This window comes from Babylonia areolata, chromosome 17 (assembly GCF_041734735.1).
Source record: "Babylonia areolata isolate BAREFJ2019XMU chromosome 17, ASM4173473v1, whole genome shotgun sequence".
In the NCBI taxonomy this organism is placed as follows: Eukaryota; Metazoa; Mollusca; class Gastropoda; order Neogastropoda; family Buccinidae; genus Babylonia; species Babylonia areolata.
This window is the reverse complement of record NC_134892.1, coordinates 4992518-5017515: the sequence shown is the minus strand read 5'-3', so window position 1 is coordinate 5017515 and position 24998 is coordinate 4992518. Positions and strand designations below refer to the sequence as shown.

General features: G+C 44.6%; 2 protein-coding genes across 2 annotated transcripts; one reads left to right on the top strand and one right to left on the bottom strand.

The window, feature by feature from the left end:
- Positions 1-676: 676 nt before the first annotated feature.
- On the bottom strand, positions 677-13874 carry LOC143291603 (sulfite oxidase-like). The gene is made up of 3 exons (XM_076601554.1): positions 13635-13874; positions 5465-6435; positions 677-4254 (listed from the first exon to the last, which is right to left on the bottom strand). Exons 1-3 carry the CDS (start codon positions 13834-13836, stop codon positions 3721-3723), a joined length of 1707 nt encoding a protein of 568 aa, XP_076457669.1. The 5' UTR covers positions 13837-13874; the 3' UTR covers positions 677-3720.
- Positions 13875-18191: 4317 nt separating this feature from the next.
- Positions 18192-24611, top strand: LOC143291449 (PI-PLC X domain-containing protein 2-like). The gene is made up of 3 exons (XM_076601314.1): positions 18192-18348; positions 19456-19726; positions 22575-24611. The coding sequence occupies exons 1-3, from the start codon at positions 18201-18203 to the stop codon at positions 23122-23124; spliced, it is 969 nt and encodes a 322-aa protein (XP_076457429.1). The 5' UTR covers positions 18192-18200; the 3' UTR covers positions 23125-24611.
- Positions 24612-24998: the final 387 nt, after the last annotated feature.

The window sequence follows — 24998 nt, the reverse complement described above, 5'->3', positions numbered from 1 at the left end:
ATGAATACAAGAAAAACAGTTCTTTCCCGGGTTATCACACTCCCTGCAACAATCACTTTTATCATTTTAAATCTATAAAGAAGAAAAAGGAAAAGAAATTCAACTGCAATGAAAGACAAAAAATGTTACTTCAAAAAATCAATCCCAATGGACCACTGTTTTCATGTGTGTGTGTATATACATATATATATATATATATATATATATATATATATATATATATATATATACATATACATACGTACATGCATATATATATATATATATATATATATATATATATATATATATATATATATATATATATATATATATCTTGTTTAAGAAAAGTGTCACCTGAACAGATTTATACTGGGAGTCTGGCTTCACTAATTTAATAGACAGGAACTCTGTGTCTGTGGTAGAAATGAATAACACTTTAATAAATAAAAAAAATTAAATAAATAAATAATCCAAATAGGTATATATTTTTGTATTTGTATTTTTTTTAAATAAATAAATAAATAATCCAAATAGGTATATATTTTTGTATTTGTATTTTTTTGTATTTCTTTTTGTCACAACAGATTTCTCTGTGTGAAATTTGGGCTGCTCTCCCCAGGGACAGCATGTCGCTACACTACAGCGCCACCCATTTTTAAAATTTTTTTTCCTGTGTGTAGTTTTATTTGTTTTTTCCTCTCAAAGTGGATTTTTCTACAGAATTTTGCCAGGAACAACCCTTTTGTTGCCGTGGGTTCTTTTACATACGCTAAGATAGGAAAAACAAAAACAAAAAAAACTGCACGCAGGGAAAAATTACCAAAAAAATGGGTGGCGCTGTAGTGTAGCGACGCGCTCTCCCTGGGGAGAGCAGCCCGAATTTCACACAGAGAAATCTGTTGTGATAAAAAGAAATACAAATACAAATACATGCAAAATCTGCGCTGCCAATACAGCGTCCTTCACTCCTCGAGGGCCCGCGTCTGCGTCCTGCTCTTGACCTGTCTCCCAAGTTTGACTGGAGAATCAAAAGGAGGAGTTTGTATTATACTCCATGTTTGGTGTTACATATACTTACCATGTCAAACTGATGCAAACTAGGCCTATCGGTTTGCTCTGCTTGGCCAAATTTCGAGCGGCTAACAGTGAAAAAACGAGCCGTCTTGCCCCGGTCCGCTCTCAGCCAATCAAACACCTCTAAAAGCTATAAGCGCTGAATCATTCCTTTGGCCAAGGCTCTCCACGCCATCTTGTCAGGTTTATGCTCTGTCTCGTCTTACGCTTTTTTTTTTGGCTATTAAGCGTATTCATTTGGCCTTATTTTGCTGCATGCGGCTTGTCTGTATTGTATTCTTACATTCTGTGTACTCGATTTGACTCGGCCCCCTCGATTCGTTCGTTTTTCTCTACCAATTTAAATGTCTAGTCATTCCGATGAACTGATAAACTGAGGTCCTGTGAGCAGCACGCACTTGGCCCACTGAGAAAGAACCCGTGGCTACAAAAAAATGCAGTTCTCTGGCAAAATTCTGTACAAGAAATCCACTCTGAAAGGGATTCCTACAAAAATATATATATGTATGCATGCACTCAAGGCCTGACAAGCATGCCGGGTTATGCTGCTGTTAAGCATTTGCTTTGGAGATGTGGTGTTGCATATATATGTATTTGTCTAAAAGGAGGAGTTTGCCTCGCCGCGGTCCGTATCGGGAGGAATCATGAGCTCCGGGCCTGGGAGAGTCTCTTACCGAGTCTCAATCCCAGCATCATGATCCCGTGCCTTCGTGGTATGGCACACGAGGCATGGAACCCGCGCTTAGGCACCCAGTGAAAATCCGACCCCCAACAGAGAAAGGAAAGACAGGATCGACTTAGAGGCAGAAAAAATCGAACGAATCGAGGGTGCCGAGTCGAATCGAGTACACACAATGTAAGAATACAATAAACACAAGCCGCATGCAACAAAATAAGGCCAAAAGGATACGCTGAATAGCCGAAAAAAGCGTAAGACGAGACAGAGCGTAAACCTGACAAGATGGCGTGGAGAGCCTTGGCCAACACATTGTTGCCTCTTCTTAGAAACTGAAAATGAATTTCAACTTTCAGACACCTACAGGAGGCAAAAAAAGCACAAAAACAACAACAACAAATATGAAAAGCTATTACTGAAAAGAAAAAAAAAACTTCATTTTTCAAGAACATCCACTTTGCACCTGATCAATATTTCTTCCGAATATACATTTTTTTTCCCCTTCAACCATTTCCGATTATTCATTTTCCAAACTCAGTTTCATCCATGACTGGCGTTCAGTAACTGAACGAGGGTTGACAGGTGTCATTTAGTGGAGGGGTTGTTGACATGTGTCATTAACTGAAGGGGGTGTTAACAGGTTATTAACTGGAAGGGGTATTGACTGGTGTCATTAACTGAAGGGGGTATTGACAGATGTCATTAACAGTAAGGGGTGTTGACAGGTGTCATCAACTGGAAGGGTGACAAGTGTCACTAACTGTAAGGGGGGTTGACAGGTGTCACTACCTGGGGGGAGGTTGTCAGGTGTCATAAACTGGAAGGGTGTTGACAGGTGAAAACTGGAAGGGTGTTGACAATTGTCATTAACTGGAAGGGGAGTTGACAGGTGTCACTAACAGTACGGGGTGTTGACAGGTGTCATTGACTGGAAGGGGGAGCTGACAGGCATCACTAACTGGAGGGGGGTGTTGACAAGTGTCATTAACTGAAGGGGGTGTTGACAAGTGTCATTAACTGAAGGGGGCGTTGACAGGTGTCACTAACTGGAGGGGGGTGTTGACAAGTGTCATTAACTGAAGGGGGTGTTGACAAGTGTCATTAACTGAAGGGGGTATTGACAGGTGTCATTATCTGAAAGGGGTATTGACAGGTGTCATTAACTGGATGGAGGTTGTCAGGTGTCACTAACTGGAAGGGGGGTTGACAGGTGTCATTGACTGGAAGGGGTGTTGACAGGTGTCACTAACTGGAGGGGGGTGTTGACAAGTGTCATTAACTGAAGGGGGTATTGACAGGTGTCATTAACTGGAGGGGGTGTTGACAAGTGTTATTAACTGAAGGGGGTATTGACAGGTGTCATTAACTGGACGGGGTGTTGACAAGTGTTATTAACTGAAGGGGGTATTGACAGGTGTCATTAACTGGAGGGAGGTTGTCAGGTGTCACTAACTGGAATGGGGGTTGACAAGTGTCATTAACTGGAGGGTGTGTTAACAGGTTATTGACTGGAGGGGGTGTTGACTGGTGTCATTAACTGAAGGGGGTATTGACAGGTGTCATTATCTGAAAGGGGTATTGACAGGTGTCATTAACTGGATGGAGGTTGTCAGGTGTCACTAACTGGAGGGAGGTTGACAGGTGTCACTGACTGGAAGGGTGTTGACAGGTGCCATTAACTGAAGGGAGGTTGACAGGTGTCATTAACTGGAAGGGTGTTGACAGGTGTCATCAACAGGAAGGGGGGTTGAGAGGTGTCAATAACTGGAGGGAGGTTGACAAGTGTCAGTAACTGGAAGGGTGTTGACAGGTGTCAATAACTGGAGGGAGGTTGACAGGTGTCACTAACTGGAAGGGTGTTGACAGGTGTCATTAACTGAAGGGAGGCTGTCAGGTGTCATAAACTGGAAGGGGTGTTGACAAGTGTCATTAACTGGAAGGGACGTAGACAGGTGTCATTAACTGGAAGGGGGAGCTGACAGGCATCACTAACTGGAGGGGGGAGGGGCAGTGACCTTGACACGGTGCCAAGCATTGCTGAGCACGCCCCGCAGGTTCCAGATGCCCTCCACGCTGTCCGGCTGCACATTGTAGGCGATGTCCACAGCCTTGCACACCAGCTCCACCTCCCCGCCCCGAGCTGCAGCCCCCTGAGGGAGAGGGACTGTGGCCTCCCACAGCGACCACGCCCACGAGCGGTAAGGCGACTGGCCGTTGGGATGGAGGTCCGCTGTCTGCCATGTCTTCCCCCCGTCTGCCGACACGTCCACACGAACGACAGCCCTGCCGCCTCCGCTCCAGGCGTAGCCACGCAGCGTGACCTCCTCCGCCCCTTCCTCCAGCTCTGTGCCCTCCGGAGGGTCGCAGATGGCCGAGATGATGGGCAGCTGCATGATGGCCACAGAGCTGTCAAAGTCCACGTTGTGCCAGTCCACGGAGGAGTTGAAGCCCTTGTAGTCGCGCCGCTGCCAGTGGCACTCGCTCTCCTCATCACTGAGGTAGATCTTGTTCAGCCACTTCACCTGCCCACCAGAAGAAGGGGGTGGAGTGGTTTTAAGTCACATTAATCTGCCAGTACAGTGACCATGAGGGGGGGGGGGGGGGGGGGGGGGGGGGGGGGGGGGAGGCAGGGTGGGGGGCTTCTCCTTCTTCTTCTTCTTCTGCGTTCGTGGGCTGCAACTCCCATGTTCACTCGTATGCACACGAGTGGGCTTTTACATGTATGACCGTTTTTACCCCGCCATGTAGGCAGCCATACTCCCTTTTCGGGGGTGTGCATGCTGGGTATGTTCTTGTTTCCATAACCCACCGAACGCTGACATGGATTACAGGATCTTTAATGTGCGTATTTGATCTTCTGCTTGCATATATATATATATATATATATACACATGAAGGGAGTTCAGGCACTAACAGGTCTGCACATATGTTGACCTGGGAGATCGTAAAAATCTCCACCCTTTACCCACCAGGCGCCGTCACCGTGATTCGAACCCGGGACCCTCAGATTGACAGTCCAACGCTTTAACCATTCGGCTGTTGCACCCGTCAGAGGGTGGGGGGCAAATCCAAGTCTCTCATCCACTCTCTCAAGTTTAGTCTGGAAAAATCAGACAGTGTGTCCAGTCATTCAGATGAGGTTGTAATCCACGATGCCATGTGCAGCAGGCATTTGATGCACTGAAAAAGAACCCATGGCAACATAACTGATGTGTTTTTTTTATACTTTTTTTTATATATTTTTTTTATATATATAACTGATTTTTTTTTTCTCAAGGCCTGACTAAGCGCGTTGGGTTACGCTACTGGTCAGGCATCAGCTTGGCAGATGTGGTGTAGCGTATATGGATTTGTCCGAACGCAGTGACGCCTCCTTGAGCTACTGAAACTGAAACTGAAACTGTCCTCTGGCAAAATTCTGTCGACGAAATCTACTAAAAAAAATCTACACAAATAATGAAATATACAAGCATGCACACAAGGCCGGACTAAGCCTATTGGGTATAGCTGCTGGCCAGTCATCTGCCTATCAGATGTGGTGCAGCATAAAAAGATTTGTCTGAAGGTAGTGACACCTCCTCGAGAAACTGAAATGGCCACAATGAGTGTGACGCTGTGGTCAGGCATGTGCCTAGCAGATGTGGTGTTGGGTATAAACTGCGTATGGATTTGTCTGAAGGCAATGACGTCTCCTTGTAAAAGTGAAAGCGACAATGAAAAAGCGAAACTTACCTGCCGAGCACCCACCACGCCGGGGATGATGACCCGTACTGGGTACCCATGGTCGCGGGGGATCTCCTCCCCATTCATCTCGTAGGCCACGATGATCTCGTCCTTGAGGGCGCGGGCCAGCTCGATGGGGATGGACGCCCCATACACCGCCCCTTCCGGCCCTCGGTCCATGCCCTCAAACACTAGATGCTTCTTTTCCGTCCCCTCCAGATCGATGCCGGAGAACTTCAACAGATCGTTGAGCACCACTCCAGACCACTCTGCGTTCCCAATGGCTGCCATGCCCCAATTCAGTCCCTTGACCGACTTGATCTTCACCATCTCGCTGCGGCGGTTCCCGGCGCACTGAACCACTGCTGCCACAGACTTCTTCTTGAACTGCTTCTTGAGCTGAGCAAGGCTGTAGACTGCCCCTCGCTGGGACCCCTGGATCGCCAGGGAGTACTTCAGCGGGTCGATGGTGGGCACGGGGAGGTGGTTACGCACATAGAAAAGGTCGTTGGGGGTCAGGAATTTCTCTGCCAGCAGCTGTGATGGGGGTTCGGCGTTGAACGGTTTCCGCGAGCTGGGGATCAGAATGGGGCTGCGGACCGGCTCCTTGGCATATGGATCGTCCCCGGAAACCACCTCTGAACCAACCCTCTCCGTGATGTTGCCGATGCGGTACTGCTCAGCAATCTGCAGGATGCTGTCCTGCTTGTGGACGCCATACATGTTCCAGAAGGGTTCCATGGATCCCCCGGCAGCCAGAAGGATCTTGCTGCCGCCTGGGTGGGAAGCCACATAGTCGGTGATGTCGTAGACAGCATTCTTGTAGGTGACCCAGATCCCTGTGTCTCTGGTCTTGTGTTTGGAGACGTCCTGCAGGGTGTAGGTTGGAAGTTCCGGGCGCAGGGCACCGTAGCTGTTTTCCACTTCTGCTGCAGCGTGGGCTACTGGGGTGTGGTTCCTCTTCCAGTAGAGGGCAGCACCTGCACAGTCATAGAACACTTGGTATGTTTACATCTTCCAGAAGAGGGTAGGCACCTGTCCAATCATTCATCATCACACGGTGTGTTGTCTATTAAAGTATTATAAATAAAGCATAATCAATTATTTTGTTAGACTGGCATAAAATTACAGGTGGGCCAGCAGCAAAGTAAGAGAATGGTTTTTTCCACTGCCATGGGAATTCATTCACAGCACAGTCTTTTGTGAAGGACTACGACTCTCAATTCAGGAAGGAAGATTGCGCTGGCTCTTAGTGCTGCAGCCTTGGGGGCTAGTTGGCTTTTGGGACCAACCCAATGCTGTCTTACAGCCCTCTTGGCTGAGAGAGTGGGGATGTAATTTGGGCAAGACTCACAAGCAATGCATCATATATACAGCACAGCCTCATACACAAACAGAACCATCCACCATCACATGATGTGTTTAATCAATAATTCAGTCTTGTGTGGTGCCACACTACTTTAAGAAATCAACAATCATTCCTGTTCCGAAAAAAGCACAGCCTAGTTGTCTTAATGATTATAGTCTAGTAGCCTTAACATCAGTCGTAATGAAAACATTTGAACGCTTGCTTCTACAGTTCCTAAAAACCTGCATTCCTCCATCTTTTGATCCCTTTCAGTCCACCTATAGAGCTAACAGATCAGTTAAAGATGCCATTAGCATAGGTCTCTACCAAGTCCTCAGACATCTGGAAAATCCTAACAGCTATGCCAGGATCCTTTTCATTGACTACAGCTCTGCGTTCAACACAATAGTGCCATCAAAACTATATTTTAAACTGAAAGACCTCTCGCTGCCTGAATCAATTTGTGCATGGATCCTAAATTTTCTAAGATGCAGACTGCAAGTTGTTAAAGTTGGTGACCTCACCTCCTCCACATGCATTCTCAACATAGGCACCCCACAGGGATGTGTTCTATCCCCACAGTTGTACTCACTATTCAAACACTTGTCATTAAAGACAAGCAAGTAGAAATCATCAGCGATTTTAAATTTTTTGGACTAATCATTTCCAACGATTTGAAATGGGAGAAAAATACGGAAAAAAATTCTTAAGAAAGCACAACAGTACCTGTACTTTCTTCAGCGCCTGAAAAAGTTCGGAATTAAAAATGAAATCATGGTTGATTTCTACCTAGCAGTCATTGAAAGTGTGCTAACCTTCGCTATTACTGTTTGGTATGGAAACATTTCCAAGGCAGAAGTTGCAGCCCTTGACAGAATCATAAAAACTGCCACCAAGATTACCGGGGCTGACGTACCTTCTCTAGAAGACATATATTATAAGCAGCTACTCAAAAAAGCAAAATCAATCAGCCAGGTCGAATCACATCCAGCTTTTGGGATTTTCGAGATGCTCCCCTCTGGTCGATAGTACAGAAGTATAAGGACGAAAACCAATCGCTAAACCAATCGCTTCGCCGATAGCTTCTTCCCCAAAGCAGTCATTGCCCCGTCTCTTGAACAAATCCAGTATGATTAAATAGGACTGTGCAATCAACAGCCATCTACCTGAAGATCTAATCATCAGCCCGATCCACATGTAATGTGCGGCTTCTGTTCAAATGTGTGTGTGTGTGCGTGCGTGCGTGCGTGCGTGCATGCATGCATTCGTGTGTGTGTGTGTGTGCAGTGTGTGCATGTGTGAGTATGTACAAGTTTTTACATTGATATGTACTTGTATGTATCCTAATTTCTACTGTATCTGTGTTTGTGTATGACTTTCGATTTCATACCTTGTTATTTACTATCCCCCCCAATATTCCTTGTGAGCCCGGTACACTTGGTAATGAAGACATATTCTATACTATTCTAATTATGTTCTGTTGTTCAATGGTTTGTAAACCTCCTTGCCGCCAAAATGGGGTGAAAGTAAACTCTTGAATCTGGAATCTTAACTTACACAAGATAATGTACAGTACCTGATGTATGTGTGTGTGTGAGAGAGAGAGAGAGAGAGAGAGAGACACAGAGAGAGACAGAGACAGACAGACAGAGACAGAGACAGTGAGACAAAGAGAGACAGAGAGAGAGGATTTAATTGTGATTATTTGTCACCCATTCATTCCCATCTGATATTTGAGATGTTTGTCCCCATCTGAACTCTGAGATGTTTGTTTCAATCTGAAGTCTGAGATGTTTGTTCTCATCTGATATTTGAGATGTTTGCCCCCATCTGAAGTCTGAGATGTTTGTTCTCATCTGATTTTTGAGATGTTTGTTCCCATCTAAAGTCTGAGCTCGATCAGACGGCAACATGTGTAAACTGCCGCCAACAACAAAGTCTCCCTTTGACCATCCATAACTCAGAACATCCTCGTACAGTTTGTAATACTAGATGACAGATTGACAGCAGAATTTACTGAGTCCTCTTCATAAGCCGAACACATTCTAGCAGAGGAACAGAGTTAATAAATGTCTGACCATTGTTTGTGCAATCCGAACTAACACCACACTCATGTATACATTACAGAGTGCTATCTCCGCCCGTGTCAACCCTTTGGAAACGTCCACAATTACTGCTGTCCAAACACTCAAATGGTTTTTGTTCTACTGACCCCAAACAAGCAGCCGTGTCCATTGAAAAAGAAATGACCCAGCCAGTAGTCATAAATAGAAACCCTTCTTGTTCCCCAAAATGAAGAGTGCCCATGCAATTGTTGTGATCTAGCTTCTCTCTGGAGAAGTTTAAAAGCAATATTTAATTCATCAAAAATATGCTCACAAACCTTTGTATCTTTTCTATTATTAAATGCATGAAAGGACTTGTTCTTCAGAAATGGAATCAGAAGGTCAGACAATACAATAATGATAATAATCATCATCATCATCATAAAAGGATAATGATAATCATAATGTGCATTTATACAGCGCCCTTTCTCTCTGACCTAAACTGGTAATAAAACACAGTTTTAAAACAGATCAGAATGATACCTGCAAGTCAGTGATCAGCATATGACACCCTACACTCGGCTGTTGCGCAGCAGGCAGCAAAATTCAAATGATCCTGATAAAATGGCATAAGGTGACAAAACAATGCTTTGGGGATGTTGTTCTTTTATACGTGGGTTTAAATATTCATTTAATAGGCTGGGCAACTTTACCTGAATACCCTTTAACTGCCTGACTGTGGTTTAAACTGAAGTATCAACTGTTTTATTTTTTTGGACTCTCACACTCCATGGCTTAATTTCCATCTTTATTGCACTGAACGCATTCATTTACATGATGTTAAAAAAAAAAAAAGGAGATTTGAATCCATTACCAGTCAAGACAGACCTGAATGCATTTGTTTTCTAGATGTTAAATAAAAAATGGTCAAAAGTGATTAAAAAAACAACAACAAAAACAAGAAAAAGAAAACAAGAAAAAATCTAAACTGCTGTTTGCGTGCATGCACATGCACACTCATGTGAACGCTGTGTGTGTGTGTGTGTGTGTGTGTGTGTGTGTGTGTGTGTGTGTGTTCAATTTAATGTCTATTCGCATGGCATCATTTGAGACAAACAATCAAGGGAAAAAGAAAGAAATTTTCAAATGAACGTGCTGTTATTTCGTCAAAAAATAGTATTTAAAAAAAAACAACAACAACAAAACTGCAAAAGTAATTACCCAACTGAACTATGAACAGAGAGGTGGGGGGAAATGGGGATGGCAGAATCTGGGAGAAGAATGGGGATGATACAATCTAAATAATACCAGCCATACAGAGGGGGGGGTGTGTGAGTCACTGACTGTGTGTGTGTGTGTGTGTTGGAGGGGGTGGGAGGAGGGGGGGGGGTAATGGGATGGCAGAATCTGGGAGAAGAATGGGGATGATACAATCTAAATAATACCAGCCATACAGAGAGGGGGGGGGGGGTGTGAGTCACTGACTGTGTGTGTGTGTGTGTGTTGGAGGGGGTGGGAGGTAATGGGATGGCAGAATCTGGGAGAAGAATGGGGATGATACAATCTAAATAATACCAGCCATACAGAGGGGGGGGGGGGGGGTGTGAGTCACTGACTGTGTGTGTGTGTGTTGGAGGGGGTGGGAGGAGGGAGGGGGGGGGGGGGTAATGGGATGGCAGAATCTGGGAGAATGGGGATGATACAATCTAAATAATACCAGCCCCACCAACCGCCCCCCACTCCACCTCGCCCTTCCCCTCCCAACCACATCGACCACCACAACAGTACATCATCAACCCCATCATCATCATCTAAATTTTATATATTGGAAACACAAAGGTCCCAAACTCTGGGGGGAAAACAACAACACACCCTTCATAACTTTAATCAATAAATTATGTTCTACTACAAATAACTGAATTAGTAAAATTTTCACAATCCTTTATAAACTAAGCTACATAGGATTACAAGCGTTGCGGCGTATTGTAAGTCATGTGGCTTAATTAAGCTCACAACAGCCCTTCCACTGCAGCTACTGTGTTGACAGTTATTATTGTACTAAGGCCTTGCAGACTTAAACAACAATGGAATAGCTTGCGTGCTTACTCTTGCGGAAAATGGCCTGGTCTTCAAAACTTTGAAAGATTCTCAAGAAGAACTACAGCCGTCCAGAAACAACTGAACAATATTGCTCAATGGTGCAAGGACACAGGATCTTCCATCAATTCAGCGAAAGCCCAAACGTTGCTGTGCACCCTCAACAACAAAACTGAGAGTAAATCACCACCACCTGTGTCATTTGATGGAATTCAAATCGAGAAAACTGAATGCTTATGCTACCTGGGAATACAGTTCGACAGGATGCTGACCTTCAAAAACATACGGAAAATACTGTTCTCAAATGCAAAAAGGGTCTTTCAGTCTCAAAGGCAATGGCAACTAAAGGTATCGAACAACGCCACCTCTGCCTGCTATATCAATCACTCATTCTCAGTGTGATCGACTACGGACTTGGGCAAACAACACCATCTCAAAGCAGCCTCCTAAAATTAGAAAAAATTCAAAATGAAGCTATGAGACTGATCCATGGAACAACAAAAGACACACCTACGAGCTGCAGAAACCATGCGATACCTGCTTGACCTTCTTTCAATGCAGGCCAGAAACAAGTTAGAACAGGTTAAGACCTACTTCAGAGCACTAGAAAACCCTCAAAACCCACTGCATGATGCAGTCAAGGAACCAAAAGGCAGCCGTCTAGGATGAGGAAGATCATGTATGGGGCAAGCAGAAGACACAATCCAGCTTGTATGCTGACTACAAGACCTGAAAGAAACAAAAGAATGTGAGGAAAACCCCTAAAACCTCAATATCTATTCAATACAGCCATTTCACCCACTCTAGGAAGACATTGTCGGGATTGGCCAGAGGACAAAACTGATGCAGAAGTGAAGCTACTCACAGAAGAAAACAGTAAAGAAGAGGACACCATCATATACACAGATGGCTCAGTCACCAAAGATCAATCCAGTTGGGGATTCACTGTGAAACAAAATGGAAAAACTACTTGGGAAGAGAATGCTGCCTACAAAGTCACAAACTCCAGCCTAACGATGGAAGTTGATCATCTATCCATAGGCCTGGAAACCAACATGCCATGATTCTAACGGACTCAATGAACCTCATACAAAAAACTGAAAGTGGAATGGGAAGCCCAGAGTGCATGAGGCAATGTGCAACTTTCAGATTCAAAAACTTACATGGTCATACTGCCTGGGACATGCAGGTGTTAAGGGAAATGAGTGAGCTGACAGACTTGCTGGTAACGCAACAACAGAACAACGAGCGGCCTACATCTAGGAAAATCGGAAATTGTCAGAAAGTCAAAGAATACCAAAAAGACCAGGTACAAGGCCATCACTAATCGATCGCTTCAAAGAAAGAAAAGGTAGAGAGAGGGAGCGGCCGTAACTCTAGCATGAAAGGTAGAGCACGATGCTTTGCAAATCAAACAAATATTGGTGCCATTTCCAAACCAACATTGCACAAATTTCTTCAAAACAGAACAGAGACTCTCTGGGCTTTTCCAAATACAATAGACTGTGCAACACGCTAGGCTTTCCATTCCACTTTCCTGGCATCAGAGATCTTTTTCCACCCCTCCTGTGGCCAATCAGTGGCAGCCTCTGTGTGTGTGTGTGTGTGTGCGCGCACGTGCACACACACACATGCACACGAGTGTGTAAGTGTACACATGTTGGGACAGCTCTGTGCATGTATGTGTGTGTGTGTGTGTGTGTGTGTGTGTGTGTGTGTGTAGAGGATGAAGTGTGTGTGTACGCATGTCTGTATTGTGGGAGCAGCGGAATGTTGGACATGCGGGGGGGTGTGCTGGGTAAATTGGGAGATGGTGATTGTGTGTGTGTGGGGAGGGTGAGGGGGCAGTGGGTGAGAGGGGGCAGTAAGGGAGCGGGGAGGAGGGGGGGGGGGTGCTTATGTACATTTATGTGTATTTGTTTGTGCATTCATATCTGTGAAACTGCATGTTTGCTGCATATCTGTTATGTCCGTGTGTGTGTGTGTGTGTGTGAGTGAGTGAGTGAGTGAGTGAGTGAGTGAGTGAGTGTGTGTGTGTGTGTGTGTGCATGTCTTACATTTATCTGCATATTTGTTTACTCATTATCATTATTATAACTATCTATTTTTATTTACTTGTTAATTATTAATTATTATTATTATTATTATCTTTCTCTTTTTTTCTCTTCTAGCAACAGCAGTCATTGTGGAGTTAATTATTCAATAGGCTGTTCTCTGTAATTGGGACATGCAATATGTGGGATGGTTTAGGACCAATGAAACTTGACAGATCAGCATCTGTGAGTGGCAGCACTGCTCAATATTTCAAAGTAACTTCCCTTCAGCCTGATCTCAATCTCCAAAACCACACGCACATGCATTGTAAAGCTGCCAAAGCGGCGTTCTTGTCTGATCGAGTGTCGGACGAGTGTCCGTTCTGTTCTGTGTCAAGCGAACAATGGGCGAATATGGACGATGAAGTGCGACTGGGCGTGATCCATCCCATAAATTCCCAATGACAAAAACGAAGGTTGTGAATGTCACTGGCGACGCTCACTCTGTTCAGCAAAAATAAATAAATAAATAATAAGTTCAAATCGAACCCCAAAATAAATATAAAGAAATATAAATACACAATGACCTTTGAAAAATATGTATAACATGCTGCATCCAAACTTTCCACGGCTTTCTATAACTGTTCAATGATTACCTGCAACACATGTCGCTCCGACAAGAGAGGCAAAAATAGCCTGCTTCCTTCCATTATCATTCTCGGTCGACTTGCCAAAATCTGCGTTCGTGGACTGAGAACGTCTTCCGAAGTTGTATGCAGACAAGAAGGGAAGATGTCGAAAATGCAAAATCTGCCCATTGCATCTGCAAAGAAGATTTGTCGCTGCTTTCATCGACATCGTCGTCTTTTCTTAACGCACTCTGCCCTGTTGCGACGTGTTGCGACGAACGACCCTGACCTTACCAGAGATGGAAAAAAAAAAAACACCTTCACCTTCGCTTGACATGCTACAAAGCATGCAGTTTCTTTTTCTTCGTTTTCCGACACTAAAAGTCGTCATTCATGTACACGTCATGATAAATACCTTATAGCTATAGCTGTGTGTGTGTGTGTGCGTGCGTGCGTGTGTGTGTGTGTGTGTGTGTGTGCGTGCGTGTGTGTGTGTGTGTGGGGGGGGGGGTGTATGTGTGGGTGTGGGTATGTGTCCAGCATGGAGAACAGTTCAAAACCACTGAACCACCGGCCATTGACGCCGCAGAAATGCAGTTGCAAGGTCAGGTCAGGTAATTAGATCTGCTACTGCCGTGGTAACCTGCAATCCAGTACAACATGCTCAGGGTCGGGTTGCCGGCGACTAAACAGTGTCGCCTCCTTGAGCTACTGACACTGAAACTGAAACTAAACCGGCGCTCCCACCGCTCCCTTCTGGGACTGGTGAGGCGGGTGGCTAGACACCCTTATGGAATTAAAAATGATATCCATAAAAGGGCGTCGGCTCAGGAGAGCCACCGACGGCCATCAAGCTCCACCGTGCTGTGTGCATGCCACACGCATTTGGTCACCGGGGTGTGTCTACCCATGCATGCGAAGTCTGGATCCGGCAGAATCTGCGGAAGAAACCTATCGGTTCAACGGAGAGGAAGGCAGTTACAGCAACGCACTGTGGAGTGCAGAGAGCAAGATGAGACACCGAAAGGATATCTTGGTCATCCACTGCATCCGTGCTCATCCTCCAGTCGCCTCTTCACTTCAAACAAACTCATCGCGCAAGTCATCAGTCATCCTTAATGACCTTTCATCCTTCATCATTTCATCACCCCCAAGTCCTGTGGCGACAGGCGAGCGACGAAACGACAGGTGTGGGTACACTGGCAGTCGCAGCCGCAGACCTGCACGCAGGCGGCTCAGGCCATAGGGTCGTTCTTCGTCGACAGGAGCAGCGATGGAGCTCGGCAGCCGTCTGAGCGTCTGAGCAGCCCTCTTTTAGAAATGCACTGCTCACCCGGCTCCCTGGCACGAGGAAGGGGCTAGAAAAGGTGACCTAAAAATTGCCTGCTCCATATCACCCTGGCCAGCATACCGCGGCTGGCGGGGACCCTACATCAGCGGTCGAAACAAAGAGAAAGAAAAGAAAAAAACAAGGGCCGTTCCTCTCACCATTTGTGCTTGGAACATAACTTGAGGACACTCCTGGACAGAGATGACGCGGACAGACCCCAAAGGAGAGCGGCACTAGTTGCATCCGAACTCGCCAGATACAACATCGACATCGCAGTCTTGAGTGAGACTCGGCTTGCAGGCGAAGGCGAGCCCTGTGAACGGGGATCTGGTTACACCTTCTTCTGGAGTGGACGAGGAAGCGAAGAGCGACGTGAGGCTGGCGTTGGTTTTGCAGTAAAGACAGCACTTGTCAGCAAGCTGGCTGGAATCCCAAAGGGAGTCAACGATAGGCTTATGACCATAAAACTCCCACTGGCATCTGGCCAGAAGCTCCTCACCATTGTCAGTGCCTACGCCCCAACCATGACCAACCCGGATGAAGTGAAGGCGAAGTTCTACGAAGACCTTCACTCTGTCATTGCTGCTATCCTTAAAGCAGACAAGCTCATCATTCTTGTGGACTTTAATGCTAGAGTTGGCTCTGACTACATCTCCTGGGATGGAGTGATTGGAAAGCACGGCGTGGGCCACTGCAACCCAAATGGATTGCTTTTGCTTCAGACCTGTGCAGAGCACGAACTGCTGATAACCAACACAGTTTCCTGCCTCCCTACCCGTAACAGGAAGTCATGGATGCACCCTCGCTCAAAGCATTGGCATCTCATCGATTACGTCATCGTCAGGAAAAGGGATAGGCAAGATGTATGTGTGACAAAGACCATGTGTGGGGCCGAGTGTTGGACAGACCATCGCCGCCTTGTAGTCTCAAGCTGAATATTCGAATCCAGCCCAAGAGACGCCCCCAAGGCCAGAAGGCTCCAAAACGGCTCAACATCGCCAAGCTGAAAAACATCACCATCAAACAGTCCTTTGTGGAGATGCTGGAAGATCGTCTGGAATCCGCCTCTCTGGACATCCAGAATGTGGAGTCTGACTGGAGGACCCTGCGTGAGCTGATCTATAGTACAGCTTCAGAGACCCTGGGACCCATGACCAGAAAGCACAAAGACTGGTTTGATGAAAACTGTGATGAAATCAAGCAGCTTCTGGATGAGAAACGCCGTCTCCATCAAGCCTACCTGAGCAACCCAAAGTCCACATCAAAAAAGGATGCGTACAATGCCATCCGCAGGACTGTTCAGCAAAAGTTACGCCAGATGCAGGATAGGTGGCTGAGTGACAAAGCTGATGAGATCCAGGGATATGCTGACAGGCACGATATGAAGAGGTTCTATGATGCCTTAAAAGAAGTCTACGGCCCCACATCCTCAGGATCATCCCCCCTCCTCAGTGCAGATGGGAATACCTTGATCACCGAAAAGGAGAAAATTCTCGAACGCTGGGCTGAGCACTTCAACAGTGTCTTTAATCGCCCTTCCTCCATAAATGATGAAGCCATAGACCGTCTCCCACAAGTCCTCATCAACGAAGCACTGGACGATCCACCAACACTTCTTGAGACCCAGAAAGCAATCCGTCTGCTATCCAGTGGCAAAGCACCTGGCTCAGACTCCATACCAGCAGATGTCTACAAGGATGGAGGCACTGTGCTGACTGAGAAGCTCCATCAGCTGTACTCACTCATGTGGAAAGAAGAGACGATCCCCCAGGATTTAAAAGATGCATCTATCATTCACTTGTACAAGCGAAAGGGGAACCGGCAAGCCTGTGATAACCATCGGGGCATTTCCTTGCTCTCCATCGCAGGCAAAATACTTGCCAGGATCCTACTAAACCACCTCACAGCACACCCTGACCAAGGTCATTTGCCTGAGAGCCAATGTGGATTCCGGAAAGAGCGCGGAACCACCGACATGGTGTTTGCTGCAAGGCAGCTGCAAGAGAAATGTCAGGAGCAAAATGCTGATCTGTTCTCCACCTATGTCGACCTCACTAAGGCATTCGACACCGTGAGTAGAGAGGGACTGTGGAAGATCATGGCCAAGTACGGATGCCCTCGGAAATTTATTTCCTTGGTCAGCCAATTCCATGAAGGCATGCAGGCTCGAGTCCAGGACAATGGCGAAACATCTGCTCCTTTTCCTGTCACAAATGGTGTCAAGCAAGGCTGCGTCCTGGCTCCAACACTGTTCAGCCTCATGTTCTCTGCAATGCTTACTGATCCCTTCAGAGATGGCGATGTTGGAATCGGCCTAAAGTACCGAACAGATGGCAAGCTGTTTAACCTCAGAAGGCTTCAAGCAAAAACGAAGGTCATGACAGACATCATCAGAGACTTTTTGTTTGCTGATGATTGTGCCCTCAACGCTGGATCTGAAGCTGACATGCAACTCAGCGTCGACAAGTTTGCCACTGCCAGCAGGAACTTCGGGCTTACCATTGTTTTGTGTGTGTGTGTGTGTGTGTGTGTGTGTGTGTGTGTGTGTGCGTGCGTGTGTGTGTGTGTGTGTGTGTGTGTGTGTGTGTGTGTGTGTGTGTGTGTTGTTGTTGTTGTTGTTGTTGTTCACAACCAGCCAAACTGATCACATGATAAAGACCAGCTACTATATAAGATGATTCCACAGCACCCAGTCGATTTTGTACCCAAACCCATCGTTCGCAATTAGACTTGCCTGTTCGCATTTACCCTCAGGCACCCTGTTATTTCAAACGTCGACAAAAAGTTGAAAAGAATGAGGAGACGAACTTTTCCTGGTGCAACCAGTCGGAGAAAGCCTTCAAAAACAAAAGAACTGTTTGACTATCCTACGACATGTAATCTTTACAGTAGATATGTCGAGGTGGTCGCTTTGACTGGATCGTTCGCAATTACCCATACCTACGCAATATTGATATAGATAAAATGGTATATATCATGACGTGTGCATAAATGTAGACTTTTGGTGTAACTCTTTTTTCTTTCTTTTTTTCGTTTTCTTTTTGTCCTTTTATTGAGACAATATCTTTAATGAGACAGAGGAAGAAATGAAACAAAAAAACGAAAGATAGAGAGTACGAAAGAAAGAAAGAACGAAAGAAAAAAAAACTTACAAAAAATAAAAAATAAAAATAAAATAAAATAAATAAATAAAAATCGCGACACCTAAAAGGTTTGGCTTTTCTTTGAATTTGTGGATAATTCCGGCACTTGTTATTCCCAAGATGGCGTCCGCAGAAGCAGACGACACCTGCATGGGTGACGGAGCAAAAACCTCGAGCGGTAAAACTGATCAAACGATTTTGGAGAATTGGATGGGAAATCTGCCTGCAAAACAGCATGATGTGCCTCTGCATACTCTGTATATCCCAGGTTAGCCAATTCTTTTTCAAGTACCATAGAAGTGAATGCAGGAAGTCGATTGTCATTCCTGTGTCCCGCATGTCGGCAGTAAACACAACATCGGAAATCGAAATCTATAATGGAGACAAGATATCGCCGTTGTGTGTCTTACCTGAGAACAATTATGTGCGACTGTACCATTATTTGGTATGTAATACTCGTTCTCAGGTCTGACATACTGACTGCATAGAGTGCTTAGGGCAAGTTGGAACTGCTATGGTACAGCTTTTGTCGGTGTGTGATAGTTAAACAGAAACTGACTGAACCTCAGTGCAGAATATTGGAATGCATATTAATTTTGCTCTCACTCACTCTTTCTCTCTGTCTCTCTCACTCGCTCTCTCTCTTGGCGCACAGGGAGGGAACCTGTGGCGGCAGGGGTGTTGTCCACACACACACACACACACACACTATATATATATATATATATATATATATATATATATATATACATACATTCATAGACACACACACACACACACACACACACATATATATATATATATATATATATTTTCTTGTACCCTGTTTCTCAGAGTCCCACAAAGAGATAATGTTCATGTAGCTTGTAGTTGTACTTTGTATCCTAGGGTCCCACAAAGAGACACTATTCTTGTACCCTGTATCTCAGAGTTCCACAAAGAGATATGTTTCTTGTACCTTGTATCTCAGAGTTCCACAAAGAGATAAAATCATTGTACCTTGTATCTCAGGGTCCCACAAAGTGATAATGTTCTTGTATCGTGTATCTCAGAGTCCCACAAAGAGAAAAATGTTCATGTAGCTTGTACTGTTGTAGTTGTATCTTGTATCTCAGGGTCCCACAAAGAGATACTATTCTTGTACCCTGTATCTCAGAGTTCCACATAGAGATAATGTTCATGTAGCGCGTACCTTGTATCATAGACTCCCACAAAGAGATAATATCCTTGAACCTTGTATTTCAGGGTCCCACAAAGAGATATGTTTCTTGTACCCTGTATCTCAGAGTTTCACAAAGAGATAATGTTCATGAAGCATGTACCTTGTATCCCAGGGTCCCACAAAGAGATACTATTTTTGTACCTTGTGTCTTAGGGTCCCACAACTCGGGAACCTACAAACTGAACCAGGACTGGGAGGTGGGTCCAGATGCTGACCAGACGGTGAAGAGTCTGTCGGCCTTCCCCATGGCCAAGACCATCATCCACGCCTGGAGCCGGTGCCAGAGTCTCCCTGTTCTTCAGCAGCTGAAGGCAGGGGTTCGATACCTGGACCTGAGGGTGGCTCACCGCCCACAGACAGATCAACTGCACTTGGTCCATGCTCTCTACGGCCCCTCGGTCGCCACAGTGATGGAGGAGGTTAGGTATGTCACAATATTCCACTATCTGAACCAAATTAGTTGAGCTTCATACCCAAATCCCACAGCGTTGCACTGTCAGAACAAAATTCAGCTTTATACTGGAATCTCACAATAATCCACTATTGGATCAAATGAAATCCAGCTCTATACCTAAATCCCACAATGTTCCACTGTCTGAACGGAATCCACATTTACACTGAAATCCTGCAATGATCCACTATCAGAATGAAATTCAGCTTTATGCCAAAGTCTCACAATGTTCCACTATCAGATTGAAATTAATTGAGCTTTACACCTGAATCTTGTAATGTTCCACAATCAGAAGAAAATCAGCATTACACTAAAATCCCACAATGTTCCACAATCAGAACAAAATCCAGCATGACACTACAATCCCACTGTGTTCCACTATCAGAACAAAATCCAACATTGCATTAAAGTCCCACAATGTTCCACTATCAGAACAAAATCCAGGATTACACTAAAATCCCATAATGTTTCACTATCAGAACGAAATCCAGCTTTACACTAAAATCTCACAGTATTCCAAAAGCAGAATCATAGAATGAAATCCAGCTTTATATCTAAATCCCACAATGTTCCACTATTAGAACTAAATTCAGCTTTATATCATAAGTCATCAAGCTAACTGATGGACGATGAAGTTGGTGTGTGCATGGAATATGTACTGTCCGCAAATTTACAAATATGTATGTGTGAGCCTGTATCTGTGTGTGTTTATGTGTGTGTCTCTATCTGTGTATGTGTGTGTGTGTGTGTGTGTGTGTGTGTGTGTTTCAGCAGGAATTTCTCCAAATGCACTGACTGAACTGTGTGTGAAGTGTCTTACCCCTGCGTGCTGTATTTTACGTCTGAGATGTCTGTGAAAATAAACAATATATGTGATTATTTTCTTGAAAATTTTTGTATTTCATTTTTTCATACACATTTTTTCGTTTACCTCCCATTATCTGTGAGTGTATATAAATGCATTTCTCAGTAGTGTGTGATGATAAAATCAAATATTTTGGGTAAAGTGTGCATTGTATATTTCATTTTAATATTTGACACACAATCTGTTTACTTTCTTTTATTTTCTATTTCATGTCTTATAGAGCACAGGACATAAATCAGAACATGGGTTATATGACCTTTGCTGTGCTGGACATATGTTGACTATGAATGGGTGTTCTTGTTGGAATGTCACGTGGGAGCATCATCAGACTGTGTTGTTCTGTGGAGTGATCAGAGATGCCAACTGTTATGATTTCGCCGTACTTTGTTACACTCGATCGCTGTTTGTTCCGATGTTATGCCAACGTCACAATTGTTCTGACGAATTCATTTTCGTCTACATAGCATGGTCACATGATTTCCTGTTTAACACGCTCTAGACCTATTGATCACGAGGCCAGGGCAGTCACTAACTTTGGTCTCATGTGATGTTGCTCAGCTAATCTCGTGCATGGAACAGGATTGAGTGGACCAATCAGCTTGATCATTTGCCCAAACAAGGGAGAACATGGCTAAATCAAGTTGCATCTCAGTCAAACAGCAACTGCCCAGTGGATTAAGCTATGGAGTATTTGTATGCCTTGTAGATAAAATGTACGTTTTCTGATGTGGCTTAGAGTCTGAGTGTTCCTACCAAATTCAAAATGTTCCTACCAAATTTCCTGATTGTTCCTGCAAACACTTGACAGGGGTAGGCATCTCTGAGTGATGCATACACGTCACCTTTTCTTTCTTTCTTTTTTTTTTGTCGGCAAATCTGTCATCAATTTCTCTTTTAGAGATAAGAAAGTATTTGTTCCTGGCAGATCATGATAAAAAAAAAAGTATTGTTGTAAGTTGTGTCTTGCAGGTCGTTCCTGGTGGAACATGACTTGAAAGTATTATTGTGTGTTGCAGATTGTTCCTTGTGGATCGTGATAAGAAAGTAGTGTCGTGTGTAGCTGGTCATTCCTGGCGGATCTTGACAAGGTGGTGTTGATGCTGCTAAAGATAAGAAAGTAGTGTTGTGCGTTGTGTCTTGTATGTCATTCCTGACGGACCATGACAAGAAAGTAGTGTGTGTTGCTGGTCATTCCTGGTGGACTATGACAAGACAGTAGTGTGTGTTACAGGTTATTCCTGATGGATCATGACAAGAGAATTGTGTCATGTGTTGTGTGTTACAGGTCGTTCCTGACGGACCATGACAAGACAGTAGTGTGTGTTACAGGTTATTCCTGATGGATCATGACAAGAGAGTTGTGTTGTGCGTTTGCTGGTCGTTCCTGACAGACTACGACAAGAAAGTAGTGTGTGTTGCTGGTCATTCCTGGTGGGCTATGACAAGAAAGTAGTGTGTGTTGCAGGTTATTCCTGACGGATCTTGAAAAGAGAATGGTGTCATGTGTTGTGTGTTGCAGGTCGTTCCTGATGGACCATGACAAGAGAATGGTGTCATGTGTTGTGTGTTGCAGGTCGTTCTGGTGGATCATGACAAGAAAGTGTTGTGCGTTGTGCCTTGCAGGTTGTTTCTGGTGGATCATGACAAGAAAGAAGTGTGTGTTACAGGTCATTCCTGATGGATCATAACAAGAGAATATGTCATGTGTTGTGTGTTGCAGGTCATTCCTGGTGGGCTATGACAAGAAAGTGGTGTTGTGTGTTGCTGGTCGTTCCTGGCAGATCATGACAAGAGAATGGTGTCGTGTGTTATGTGTTGCTGGTCATTCCTGATGGATCATGACAAGAGAATGGTGTCATGTGCTGATGGATCATGACAAGAGAATGGTGTTGTGTGTTGCTGGTCATTCCTGGCGGACCACGACAAGAAAATGGTGTCATGTGTTGTGTGTTGCAGGTCGTTCCTGACGGACCATGACAAGGAGGTGGTGATCCTGGACTTCAACCACTTCTACAGCATGGAGCTGGAGCACCACATCCAGCTCATCACCTACCTCATGTTCGTCTTCGATGGAATGCTCTGCCCTCACTCCCCTCTCAGCTCCCTCACCCTCAACTCCCTGGCAGAGAAGGGCACTCGTTTGATCATCTTCTACGGACACAGCAGTGTGTTGGAGTTCCCTGACCTGTGGCCCAGTCTTCACATCAAGTCGGTGTGGTCCAACACGATGAGTGTGGAGAAGTGTCTGTCGCACCAAGAGGTGGCAGCGAAAGAGCGCGGCGGTGAAGCCTTTCATGTGTGTCAGGCCGTGCTGACGCCCGCCACAGGGGACATCATGCAGAAGTTCCACAGCAACATCCAGGCAGAGTGTGCCAAGAAGATCAACCCTCTGCTGCCCCAGTGGATGAGGTGTGACAAGATGAAGGGGTGTCAAGGTATGGTGCTGATCGTCGATTTTGTGGAGGAGGGGGATTTTGTTCACAGCGTTGTTGATCTGAACAAGTGAATGTTTTTCGTCGTTTTTTTTTTGTGTGGCATTTATCTGATTTTTTTTATGTGTGTTTTATGCTGTTATATAGACAGTTCTGGTTGTTTTATGTGTGTGTGTTGGTGTGTATATGTGTGACTGTGAGTGTGTGAGTGTCACTGTGTGTGTTTGTGTTCATAATTTTTCCATTTTTTTTGTGACAGTTATTGCTTACAAAACCTTTAAGTGTACTAAAAAAAAGAAAACTCAGACCAGGTGGCCGTTAAACTTTGATGTTATGAGGTAAATAACACGCACTGATAGTCTCCAGCGTGTCCCTTTACAGCACCACAGATCACCGGAGCACTTTCTGTCTCAGCTGTTGAGTGGTCTCCCTTATCTCAGTGACTCTTGGCCACATGTGACAACTGTTTCAAATGATAACGGCCAGTTACAGGATCATGTTTTTTTTTCAATAGATTCTCTTTATGTAGTCTAATCGGTTTGGCTTCAGTAAGGCAATTTTGCCTAAAATGTATACTGTATGCCTGTTCTGTCATTTAGTCTTGCATTGCAGTTCTTAGTTCTAATTTGTACCCGTATTGATCAAGGACAATGGGTGTGTGTGTGTGTTTGTGTGCACCTCTGTGTATATGTGTTCATGTGTGTGTGTGTGTGTGTGTTAGAGAGGGAGAGAGACTGGTGGAAAGGAAGAGGTTTTGGCTACAACAGAGATTTTTTTTTTTTTTTCTTCTTTTTTTTTTTTTTTTGTTCGTGGGTTGTGACTTCCACGTTCATCCGTATGTATGAGTGGTCTTTTATGTGTATGATGGTGTAACCCTGCCATGTAGGCAGTCATACTCCGGTTTTTGGGAGAGGTGGGGTGGGGCGGGGTGGGGGGTTGGGGGTGGGGTGCATGCCAGGTATGTTCTTGTTTCCTCCATAACCCATTGAACACTGACATGGATTATGGAATCATTAATGTGCATATTTTCTTCATGCGTACACACACCAAGGGGGTTCAGGCACTAGCAGGTCTGCTCACATGTTGACTTTGGAGGTATGAAAAATCTCCATCCTTTTATAGTTTACCCACCAGGTACCAAGACCAGGATTCGAACCCAAGTCCAACACTTTAACTGCTCAGGTGTTGCGCCCATCATTACAGATATGTTCTCTTTTTTTCTGTTTTATTTCATGTCCATGTCTTTTTTTTATATACTTTTGTACTCCAAAGTATGATGAACTTCATTAAACCTAAGGACATTTTTCTTTTTTGTGCCAAGCTGTATTATTTTTTTCTGATCTTTCTTGTTTCAGCCAAGTCTGCTTTTGTTTGGATTTTTTTATGATCTAAATTTAGATTAAAAAATACACACACACACACACACACACACACAACACATGCACTGAATGCATGAAACAAATGCAAATTAGACCTCAGTTGTGTGTGTGTGTGTGTGTGTGTGTGTGTGTGTGTGTGTGTGTGTGTGTGTGAGAGAGAGAGAGAGAGAGAGAGAGAGAGAGAGAGAGAGAGCTAACAGTTAAGACACTAAATTGTATTTGAATTCTTATAAATAGTTGTACCTGTGCAAGCCAAATACCAGCCCATGAATACTTTTTTGTGTGGTTTTACTGGAAGTATTTTCATTCAGGACATATGTACACCCTTTTCATGTATATGGCAGAATTTCCTATTGCTCTGATTTTTAATTTCTGTGTGTGTGTGTGTGTGTGTGTGTGTGTGTAAGCTGTTCTGAAGTGATATTTAATAATGATTTATGAAGTTCAGAAATTGTACTAGGTGCAATGCATGCATGCACAGCTGATTGAGAGAGCTATCAGATCTGATTGGGAGAATTATCAGAAATGATCGAGACAGTTACCAGAACTGATTGAGAGAGTTAACCGAT